The following is an 11,269-nucleotide window of genomic DNA, read 5'->3' on the forward strand; positions in this document are numbered from 1 at the left end:
TCTGGATTCGCACGGACAACTCACGTGCTGCACAACTCACATGCTATAGTATAATATCTCACAATCAGGCCCTCGACCTCGCTCAATCATAAATATCTCCAGTCTCTCGGGCTCTCAACAATCATGAAATCAGCCCAAACAAAAATGATATGATGTATTAATAATGAACAATAAAGACTGGGATAAAATAATCAAGTAAACTCTGACTGAGTACAAAACAATAATTAAGCAGATAGTTCAACATGTACACGACCTCTGTGGGTCCCAACAGTACCAACATATAGCCTAAACATGGTTTCTAGCATGACTTATAGTCAAATTTCCACAACACATAGAGAGCATATAGCTAATAACAAGTTATTCAACTTTACAGTTTCCACGGGACGGACCAAGTTACAATCCCCTCGGTGCATGCCCACACGCCCGTCACCTAGTATGTGCGCCACCTCTAAAATAATCACATGATACAAAATCTGGGGTTTCATACCCCCAGGACCAAATTTATAACGGTTACTTATATCAAACCGCAAAATTCTTATTCCACTAAGACTTTGCCTCGTGAATTGGCCTCCAAACGCCTCGAATCTAGCCACAAATAATTCGATTCAGTTAATAAAATTTATTGGAATTAATTCCATAAGAAAAATACAAATTTTCCATAAGAATCCGAAATTTAACTCAAAAATCCCCCGTGGGGCCCACGTCCCGGAACCCGACAAAAGTTACAAAATCCGATAACCCATTCAATTACGAGTTCAACCATACTAATTTCACTCAAATCCGACTTCGAATCGGTATTCAAATCCCAAAAATTCATGTTATGATATTTCTATAATTTCTCCCAAATTTCCATTTCAAAATACTGATTACATGATGAAAACAACGATATATTCATGTATGTTAACCAAATCTGAGTTAGAATCACTTACCCCGATGAATTTCTTGAAAAACCCACGAAAAATCGTCTCAAACCGAGCTCCCAAGGTCCAAAAATGAAATAATAACCTAAGCTCCTACGGTCCGCACAATTCCAAGTGCGGCCGCACATCCCAGCTCCTACGGTCGCACAAAAATTGTGCAGCCGCACTCTCTTGGTGACTGCACTGCCAGGCTTTAGTTGTTTGGCCATAGATTTCTCTACAGATTTTCAAATGGTGACTTCTCTATCTTTCAGGAAACTAGACACGAAGAGCTACAACTTTTGTTTTTGAATCATCTCCAAATACCTTGTAGATCAAATGATATAAGCTTTCAAAATCGGACCAGTGAATATGAGAGTTCCTGAGTGCGGCCGCACACAAAATTGCACAAAATTGTGTGGGCACACTCCTCTATAGCTTGAAGTGTGGCCGCAGTAAAAATTGTGCGGTCCGCATAATTCCCCTGAAGTCCGCACTTCCCTTTTTTCCTCAGCACTCCCAAAATGTGCGGTCTGCACTTCCAAAGACCCCCAAAATAACATTAGAGTGTCGAAAAGCCCGTACTCGCTCAAAACTCACCCGAGCCACTTGGGATCCCGTTCAAATATACCAACAACTTTCATAACATAACACGAACCTACTCGAGGCCTCAAAGCACATCAAATAACATCAACACGTCGAATCGTACCTCAAATCAAAATCTATGAACTTTGAACTTACAAATTCTATATCTTGTGCTGAAACACATCAAATCAAGTCCGATTGACCTCAAATTTTGCACACAAGTCATAAATGACATAATGGAGGTATTCAAATTTTCAGAATCGAATTCCGACCCCGATATCAAAAAGTCAACTCACCGGTCAAACTTCCAAATTTAACTTTATATTTTACCCATTTCAGTTCTAATTTAGCTACGGGCTTCCAAATAATTTTTCGAACACACTTCTAAGTTCAAAATCACCATACGGAACTATTAAAATTATCAAAATTCTAATCCGAGGTCGTTTACACATAAGTCCACATCCGATCCACTTTTTCAACTTAAGCTCCCAACATGAAATTCATTCTTCCAAGCTAACTCCGAAATACTTTAAAACCAAAACCGACAATTCACACAAGTCATAATAGCTCGTAGGAAGTTATTCAAGACTTCAAATAGTTGAAAGGAGCGAAAATGCTCAAAACGACCGGTCGGGTCGTTACAACCATAATAACACACACACACACACACACATACATATCCTCAATCATAATCGTTATCGCTATCAATCACCACTAGCTACTACCGAGAACCACCACTATCAACCAAAATTACCACCAACCAACTACCGCCTCTAGTTGACACTCACAAGCACCTCTGTTAGCTATCACCACCGCCAACTACCATATTGATATATATATATTTGTCTTGAATAAAATAATTTTTTGTTTCCGGTTCTTGGAAGAAGCTAGAATTTGTACCTTCTTCTCAAAAGCAGAAAAACTACTTCTGATGCTCAAAAATATTTTTTCATCTTGGCCAAACACCTTAAATTTTTGAAAAAGTACTTTTTGTCACTCCAAGAAGCTTGGCCAAACGGGCTCTTAGTGATGTTTAATTAATACTCTGTCTGAATTCACATCAGAAATCACCAACAAGAACATAAAAGAAATCTTCAACTGCATATAGAACAAAACAAAGACAAATGACTAGCTAGTTTAGTTTTGGTATCTAAGCATATAACAAAATGGGAGGAAGAAAATTTTGAATTCTGGTGCCAAGCATTCTCTGAATCCTCATGAAGCAATAGGCTTCAATACATACATCTTGCATGCATGAGAGTTCACTGTTGCTGTCAAATTCCCCGCAAATCTTGACTCCAATGTGTTGTGTTGCATCTCAAAATCACAAGCATGTTATTTTGTAACAAAAAATATGCAAAAATAATCCCACAATATGTAGAGAGCTACTCCCTCCGTTTTAAAAAGATTGTCCTAGTTTGACTTGACACAAACTTTAATAAAGAAGAGAACTTTTGAGATATGTGATCTTAAATAAGCCACAACATTTGTGTGGCTGTAAAACTTTTGAAACTTGTGGCTTAAACCTGTCATATAGAATTCGTGTGGCTATAAATACTTCTTATTAAGGAAATATTGAAAGGTGCCACTCTTTTGGAAACGGATTAATAAGGAAATAATGTCAATCTTTTTGAAACAGAGGGAGTAGCAATCAGTGAGTGAATAATGGTTATAAATTAAAGTTCTGCCTTTGTGATTAACTTTGAAATCTTTTATCCTGGAATTTTCAATAGAACAAAGTTAGGAATTTGTAAGTTTGTAACTTAAACACATACTTTGTAACAAAAACACATACCTCCCAAAGGTCTCTTGCCTCTACAACACTGTTAGGAGGAATCCCAATGTCTTCCCAGAGAGCTGTTATTTCTATTTTAGTTGAGCCGCGATTGAGAAGCACTAGAGCTGCTCTATAGCCTGATAGAGGCCCTGCCCACACCTCGAGATCGCCTTGCATTCTAACCTTTTTTCCCTGGATACCTAATTCATCTGTTTAAAGCAATGAAATGAGTGTTAATACCCTTGAAAACTACTCAAAAGGATCTGGTTTCGCGTATACTAATGACTAGTTCATGTTAACATAATATGTGGTATAATACCTTGGTTCACAGCAATGACCTCCTTGTTGGCAAGTATTTCTTTGGTATCATTTGATAAGTTTCTCACATCACAACCGATGATAAGGGGAGCCTGGAATTAGCAACAAAGCTCAAACTGAATCATACATTCTGTCCCGAGAAGCACAAATAGTTCTAATAAAAAGTGAAATATAAATTTGCCTTTTTTTTTTTACCTTTGAAATCGCCCAGAGACTAAAGTGGACAATGTATTCATCCTTTGTCATTCCTCCATTTCCCACCTCAAGCATATCAGAATCTGTTTTCAAACATTGTAAGAATATGGGATTTTAACAAAAAATAAAAAAGCATCATGTTTAATACTAACCATTCCAACCACCAGGTTGCGCAATGTCTGCATAAACTTCATTCTGGTCTGCTCGCGAAATCATGCTGTCAAATAAAGGAAAGATAAAGATTTTCAAGATCAAAGATACATGAAATCTATCACTTTATAAAGGTATTACCTTTCCCATGTATCCTGAATATCGATTGTGTTTCTCCAACTGTTACCTACTTTGCCACCCCACAATGCCGGATGCAAGTCACCCCTATATAAATTAGATAGGTACATACATAGTATCATTATAATAGTGTGAAATGTGAGCAGAGAAACCAGAGAAGAAGAAATCATAAGTGTAGGCCTTACTAGGGGAAACATGTGTCACACCATTCACAAAGACTAAAGAAGATAGGCCGTCCAGCGTTCATGAGAGCTCTTGTCATTACAGGATACCTACACAAGACAGGACCCCCTGTTAAGAAAAAAACATACCATAGATGACTAGTGGAATCTGTCACACATGATTTCGCGAGTTGAACAGAAACAACAGATATTTACCGCACAGTTGGCTTTGTTCCATCATGGTTGCTATTGTCATACTTCAAATAATCAATTCCCTGAATGAAAATGCTGTTACTTACAATTATATTCGAATTGTTTTACAATTATAAAATATCAAAATTAATCAAGAAAATATTACTCACCCATGCTGCAAAAGATTTTGCATCTTGTTCCTCATGACCAAGTGAACCAGGCATTTTTCTGCTGCAAGTATAATAACTGCAGTTTTCTGCTGCAAGTAGTACTAAACACAGTTTTCAGTTGAGACAAGGTCACCTGATCATCGCGTTGAGGTTCTGTCATAACTTCTTGTAGGAATGTCCAAATGACAAACGGTTTGAAGAGTTAGAAACTAGACTCAAAGATCTTTCATTTGATAGGCAATACATCATATAACACTTCATAGCATGAGAATTATACTCATTTGAAGTTGGGTCTTGTGCGAACTCACTTGAGCTTTAGTCTTTTATGAAATTTACAACTTCTACATTCGATGACGAAACCTATCGAATCAAGTCCGTTTGACCTCATATTTTTCACACAAGTCATAAATGACATAACGAACCTATTTCAACTTTCGAAATCGGATTCCGACCCCGATATCAAAAAGTCAACCCCCGGTCAAACTTTCCAAAAATTTAACTTTCGGCATTTCAAACCAAATTCTACTACGGACCTCCAAATAATTTTTCGGACACGCTCCTAAGTCCATAATTACCATACAGAGCTATTGGAATCATCAAAACTCTATTTCGGGGTCGTTTACACATAAGTCAACATCCGGTCAACTATCTCAACTTAAGCTTCCAACATGAAATTCATTCTTCCAAGTTAACTCCGAAATACCTTAAAACCAAACCGACAATTCACACAAGTCATAATACCTCGTAGGAAGTTATGCAAGACCTCAAATAGTTGAAAGGAGTGTAAATGCTTAAAACGACCGGTCGGATCGTTACAGGTTCAACCCAACAATCATCTAAAAAGAAAAATGTTACACATGGCTTTAGTAGCGGGCTTTTAACACATTTGACAGGTTGACCAAAAATAATTACATCCGCTAGCCAAAATATACATTGATTATGTATAAAATATGTATATTATATATTAATAAACAAACAATTTCTATTGATTAGTAGCACCAACTATTTTGGACTCAGATCGTTGTATAGAAAGATTTCTTAAAACTTATGTGTATATATTAAAAGATTTATCCATTGTTTCTAATTCCTGGATCCATCTTTGGTTGAGGACATACCGATATTAACATACTTATATCCAAGCTTATCAAGACCAGTTGAAACCAAGGCATCAGCTGTCAAACAAAAGAAAGTTCAACATCAGGGGTTAAATTAAGCAATGCAGGCAAATAACAAATAGTAAATAAATCACTTAGTATCAGTAGTTAACACTTACCGGTTTCTCTTATGACATTCTCATCAATGTTACAGCCAAAATGATTCCAACTACTCCACCTAAAATAAAAAAAACTATTGTTAGTTAATATTGCCAAAAGACAAAAATCTATTGTTGTAGGAGGTTGTATGATTTATTCTTCAAGTAACTTGTAATATGGACAATATTTTGGCTAATGAATTCCACCTCTATAAGAATAAGTATCTTTGCAAAGTGTAGATTTTGTTGGCAATACTCTTTGGGACCCAAAAATATTGCATTGTATGGTGGATATCATTTGCACAAGTTGTATCTCTTCTTTTACACCTAATAGGCCAAGACTTTTTTGCCTATAAAAAAGAAGGTCATTAGTTCATTTTAGACACACCAACAAGACTTGTCTTTAATTCTTGTTTCTTCCTTTCCTCCTTTATTAAGAGTGTTTTGTATGAGAGTTAGTGTTGGAAAGCACTTGTGTGAACCCTTTCTTTGGAGTGATCTTGTGAGGTTATTCTCTTAGGGTATTTGAGATTAATTAGAGTGTTTACTCTAATTTTGTACTCTCTTTTGTACTCTTATTATTATAGTAAATTGCTCCTCTCCGCTTCTGGACGTAGGATACTTTGACCGAACCATGTTAAATTTGTGTCTTCTTTATATGTTTTAATTGCCATTGTTATAAACTTCCATTATCTTTGTTATTGCCATTATACCGTTGTTTGGCTATATTCCGCACTATCCGGATTTCCGATCCTAACAATTTGGTATCAGAGCCGGATCTAACTGGGTTTGTTTCAATAGCCAAAATAACTCTAACAAAGACCTATGTTTTGAAACTTGACCGAAGTGCAAACTTCGGAATGTGGCGATTAAAAATGGAAGCTATCCTAATTCAGGATGGCTTAGACTTAGCATTGCAAGGAAAGGAGAAGAAGCTGGATAAAATGATGGATGAGGAGTTTGCCGTCATAGATAAAAAGAAAAAAAATATGTATCATTTTAAATATCTCAAATGAGGTTTTATGTGAAGTTTCTGTAGAAACTACATCGAAAGGTATGTGGGAAAAATTGAAAACCTTATATATGAAGAAGACGGTGAAAAATAGACTTTACTTGAAGCAGACGTTTTATACAATTCGTATGGGTAAATGTACCTCTATTCTCTCTCATCTTGACACCTTTGATTCCATTCTTATGGATTTGAGTAATATAAATGTTGAAATTAAATTTGAGGATCAAGCCGTGTTATTGCTTTGTTATCTACCCCCATCTTTTAAGCATATAAGAGATACTATGCTTTATGAAAATGATAATATCTCTTATAAGGATATTAAATCTATCTTAAAATCAAAAGAACAAATAGATAGTGATATTACTTGGGAAGCTAGAGGAACTCAAGCGGAAGTTGGCTTGTTTGTTAGGGGCAAATCCAATTCCATATCCAGATACAATAATTTAGAGTGTCGCTATTGTCATAAGAAATGTCACATTATCTCTGAATGCTATAAGTTGAAAAATTAAGAAAAGCATAAAAAAGGAAAAACGAGCACAAAAATATTGACACCGCCGAAGCTAGTGTAGCAACAGATGAGATTGAGGGAACTATATTTTTAGAACCTGAAACTAGTTTCATATTAGACAATGAGTGAATTTTAGATTACGGTTGTTCATATCATATGTGTCCTAGTATGGACTTGTTTTCTACATATGATTCAGTTGTAGGTGGAGTTGTCCAACTGGGTAACAATGTTACTTGTAACGTTATTGGCAAAGGTACAATTCAGATTAGAATGCACGATAGTGTGGTGAGAACTCTCATAGATGTTAGATATGTTCATGAGTTGAAGAAAAATCTCATCTCTTTGGGCACTTTAGCATCCCTTGGGTGCAAATTCACTGGTGAAGGTGGAGTTCAAAAAATATTTCAAGGTGCTCTTGTGATCATGAAAGCACACAGATATGGTTCGTTGTATACTTTATTGGGCTACACTATTATAGGGCCTACTACAGTTTCGGTATCAGACAAATTGTTTGATTTTGATGGCATTCAAGTTTGACATATGCCCATTGGGGCTTTTGCGGGGAGGGTAGAGCAAATTTACTATATCAGCCAAAATTAGGCCACTTTGACTAATTTTGTACTCTCTTTTGTACTCTTATTGTTATAGTAAATTGCTCCTCTCCGCTTCTGGACGTAGGTCACTTTGATTGAACCACGTTAAATTGGTGTCTACTTTATATGTTTTAATTTTTATTGTTATCAACTTTCATTATCTTTGTTATTGCCATTATACCGTTGTTTGGCTATATTCCGCACTATCCCAATTTTCGATCATAACAAATTGGTATCAGAGCCGGATCTAACCGGGTTTGTTTCAATAGCCATAATGATGCTAACAAAGACCTATGTTGAGAAATTTGACCGAAGTGCAAACTTCGGATTGTGACAATTAAAGATGGAAGCTATCCTAATTCAGGATGGCTTAGACTTGGCATTGCAAGGAAAGGAGAAGAAGCTGGATAAAATGACGGATGAGGAGTTTGCCGTCATAGATAAAAAGACAAAAACATGTATCATTTTAAATCTCTCAAATGACGTTTTACGTGAAGTTTCTGTAGAAACTACAACCAAAGGTATGTGGAAAAAATTAAAAACTTTATATATGTAGAGAACGGTGAAAAATAGACTTTACCTGAAGCAGACGTTTTATACAATTCGTATGGGTGAAGGTACCTCTATTCTCTCTCATCTTGACACCTTTGATTCCATTCTTATGGATTTGAGTAATCTAGATGTTAAAAATAAAATATGAGGATCAAGCTGTGTTACTGCTTTGTTCTCTACCCCTATCTTTTAACATATAAAAAATACTATGCTTTATGCAAAGGATAATATCACTTATAAGGATATTAAATCTATCTTAAAATCAAAAGAATAGATAGATAGTGATATTACCGGGGAAGCTAGAGGAACTCAAGCGGGAGTTGGCTGGTTTGTTAGAGGCAAATTCGACTCCAATTCCAGATACAATAATTTAGAGTGTCGTTATTGTCATAAGAAAGGTCATAATATCTCTGAATGCTATAAACTGAAAAATAAAGAAAAGCATAAAGAAAGAAAAAATGAGCACAAAAATACTAACATCGCCGAAACTAGTATAGCAACTGATGAGATTGAGGGAACTATATTTTTAGCAACTGAAACTAGTTTCAAATTAGACAATGAGTGAATTTTAGATTCCGGTTGTTCATATCATATGTGTCCTAGCAGGGACTTGTTTTCTATATATGATTCAGTTGCAAGTGGAGTTGTCCAACTGGGTAACAATGTTACTTGTAACGTTATTGGCAAAGGTACAATTCAGATTAGAATGCACGATAGTGTGGTGAGAACTCTCATAGATGTTAGATATGTTCATGAGTTGAAGAAAAATCTCATCTCTTTGGGCACTTTAGCATCCCTTGGGTGCAAATTCACTGGTGAAGGTGGAGTTCAAAAAATATTTCAAGGTGCTCTTGTGATCATGAAAGCACACAGATATGGTTCGTTGTATACTTTATTGGGCTACACTATTATAGGGCCTACTACAGTTTCGGTATCAGACAAATTGTTTGATTTTGATGGCATTCAAGTTTGACATATGCCCATTGGGGCTTTTGCGGAGAGGGTGGAGCAAATTTACTATATCAGCCAAAATTAGGCCAAGGTGGAGATTTGTAATATGACCAATATTTTGGCTAATGAAGTCCATCTCACATAAGCATAAACATCTTTGTAAAGTGTAGACTTTGTTGGAAATATTCTTTGGGACCCAAAAATATTGCATTGTATGGTGGACATCATTTGCATAAGTTGTATCTCTTCTTTTACAGCTAATATGCCAAGACTTTTTTGCCTATAAAAAGGAAGGCCATTAGTTCATTTTAGACACACCAACAAGACTTGTCTTCAATTCTTGTTTCTTCCTTTTCTCCTTTATTAAGAGTGTTTTGTATGAGAGTTAGTGTTGGAAAGTACTTGTGTGAACCCTTTCTTTGGAGTGATCTTGTGAGATTATTCTCTTAGGGTATTTGAGATTAATTAGAGTGTTTACTCTAATTTTGTACTCTTTTTTGTACTCTTATTGTTATAGTAAATTGCTCCTCTCCGCTTCTCGACGTAGGTCACTTTGAGCGAACCACGTTAAATTAGTGTCTTCTTTATATGTTTTAATTGCCGTTGTTATTAACTTCCATTATCTTTGTTATTGCCATTATACCGTTGTTTGGATATATTCCGCACTACTCGAGTTTCCGATCCTAACATAACTAATTCAACTTATTATGTGCAGTTAGTTAAATGTGGTTACTTATTTTTTAGATGATGTGTAAACATTCTTTTATTTTGGCAGTGTATAGAAATTAAACTTGTACGAGCAAAGCATAATACGCATACATGCAGTTATTCTCTACTTTCAATTTGCACGTAAACTTTACTTCTTCCCCTTTCTAGTTGATCAATACAGATTAATCAGAGTTAAATCTATCGCAACAAAGAACAAACACAAAGACGAATCTATGATTTTTTTATATATACACATCGATCCACTCCTATTTTCTGATGTTGCCATCAAACTTAGTATATATAATTCGAACTGAAAACAGTGAATGCTACCGCATCATACTACATCCACCCGTGAAGTTTAAGATGAACAGAAAAGAGTAAAAGATCAGAAAATAAATAAATGGAAATAATCAAATTGACTTTACTAATGGAAAAAGTATGATTTACCCCATATGAGGAGTCAAGTTGTCCCGACCCAAAATCCAACTAGTCGTGATGGCACCTAATCTAACCCGTTAGGTTAGCCAATTACCAACTATCCAATTTCAATAATAATTATTAAAGCAATTTAAGTGAATAAAGGTCTTAATCTTGTACACTCCCCAATAACTGGTAGTACAAATCAAGAGCTTCTAAGAATAGAGTATATAAAGCTGGTATGAAATAATACATAATCTGTTTGAAAAGTACATAAACAGAGTTTTCATGAATCTAAGGCTACCATGAACAAGAGACAGCAACAACCGGAACGCAGGTACATCTTTAAATCCCGCAACCATCGAGCACAACAACAACAACAACCAATATCTGCACGCAATGTGCAAAAGTGAAGTATCAGTACAACCTGCCCCATGTACTGAGTAAGTAACAAACCTAGCCTTAGGTTAAAAGTAGTGACGAGGTTCTGCCAAGGTCGGGTCCAAAATACTAGTCCACAATAGTCCATAACAACATAAAGTAAATAATACCAGAAGTAATCCCAGAGATGAAATGCTCAGCAAAATCATGATTTCAAAAATAATAGTTCTTCCTTTCAAGTACATTAGTGAAAAACCCAAATCGTTTACCGAAATTTCAAAAAAATATGAATAAGTTTGAAAGCAATAAT

General features: G+C 35.7%; 1 protein-coding gene across 1 annotated transcript; it reads right to left on the bottom strand.

Moving 5' to 3' along the window:
• Nucleotides 1-2,685: 2,685 nt before the first annotated feature.
• Nucleotides 2,686-6,511, bottom strand: LOC107831499 (alpha-galactosidase 1-like). The gene is made up of 12 exons (XM_075227516.1): nt 6,471-6,511; nt 5,859-5,917; nt 5,701-5,757; nt 4,586-4,674; nt 4,440-4,498; nt 4,269-4,334; nt 4,066-4,149; nt 3,927-3,991; nt 3,775-3,857; nt 3,581-3,671; nt 3,280-3,470; nt 2,686-2,801 (listed from the first exon to the last, which is right to left on the bottom strand). The coding sequence occupies exons 1-12, from the start codon at nt 6,509-6,511 to the stop codon at nt 2,700-2,702; spliced, it is 987 nt and encodes a 328-aa protein (XP_075083617.1). The 3' UTR covers nt 2,686-2,699.
• Between the last annotated feature and the right edge of the window lie 4,758 nt (nt 6,512-11,269).

Source organism: Nicotiana tabacum, chromosome 12 (genome assembly GCF_000715075.1).
Source record: "Nicotiana tabacum cultivar K326 chromosome 12, ASM71507v2, whole genome shotgun sequence".
Lineage (NCBI taxonomy): Eukaryota > Viridiplantae > Streptophyta > Magnoliopsida > Solanales > Solanaceae > Nicotiana > Nicotiana tabacum.

Coding starts and splice junctions, on each gene's coding strand:
- LOC107831499 (XM_075227516.1), bottom strand. CDS start 6,511: ATGGCAATTAAAACATATAAAGAAGACACAAATTTAACATG. Junction 4,499..4,585: donor CAAAATCTTTTGCAGCATGG/GTGAGTAATATT, acceptor ATTTTCATTCAG/GGAATTGATTATTTGAAGTA. Junction 3,672..3,774: donor GTCTCTGGGCGATTTCAAAG/GTAAAAAAAAAA, acceptor TGCTAATTCCAG/GCTCCCCTTATCATCGGTTG.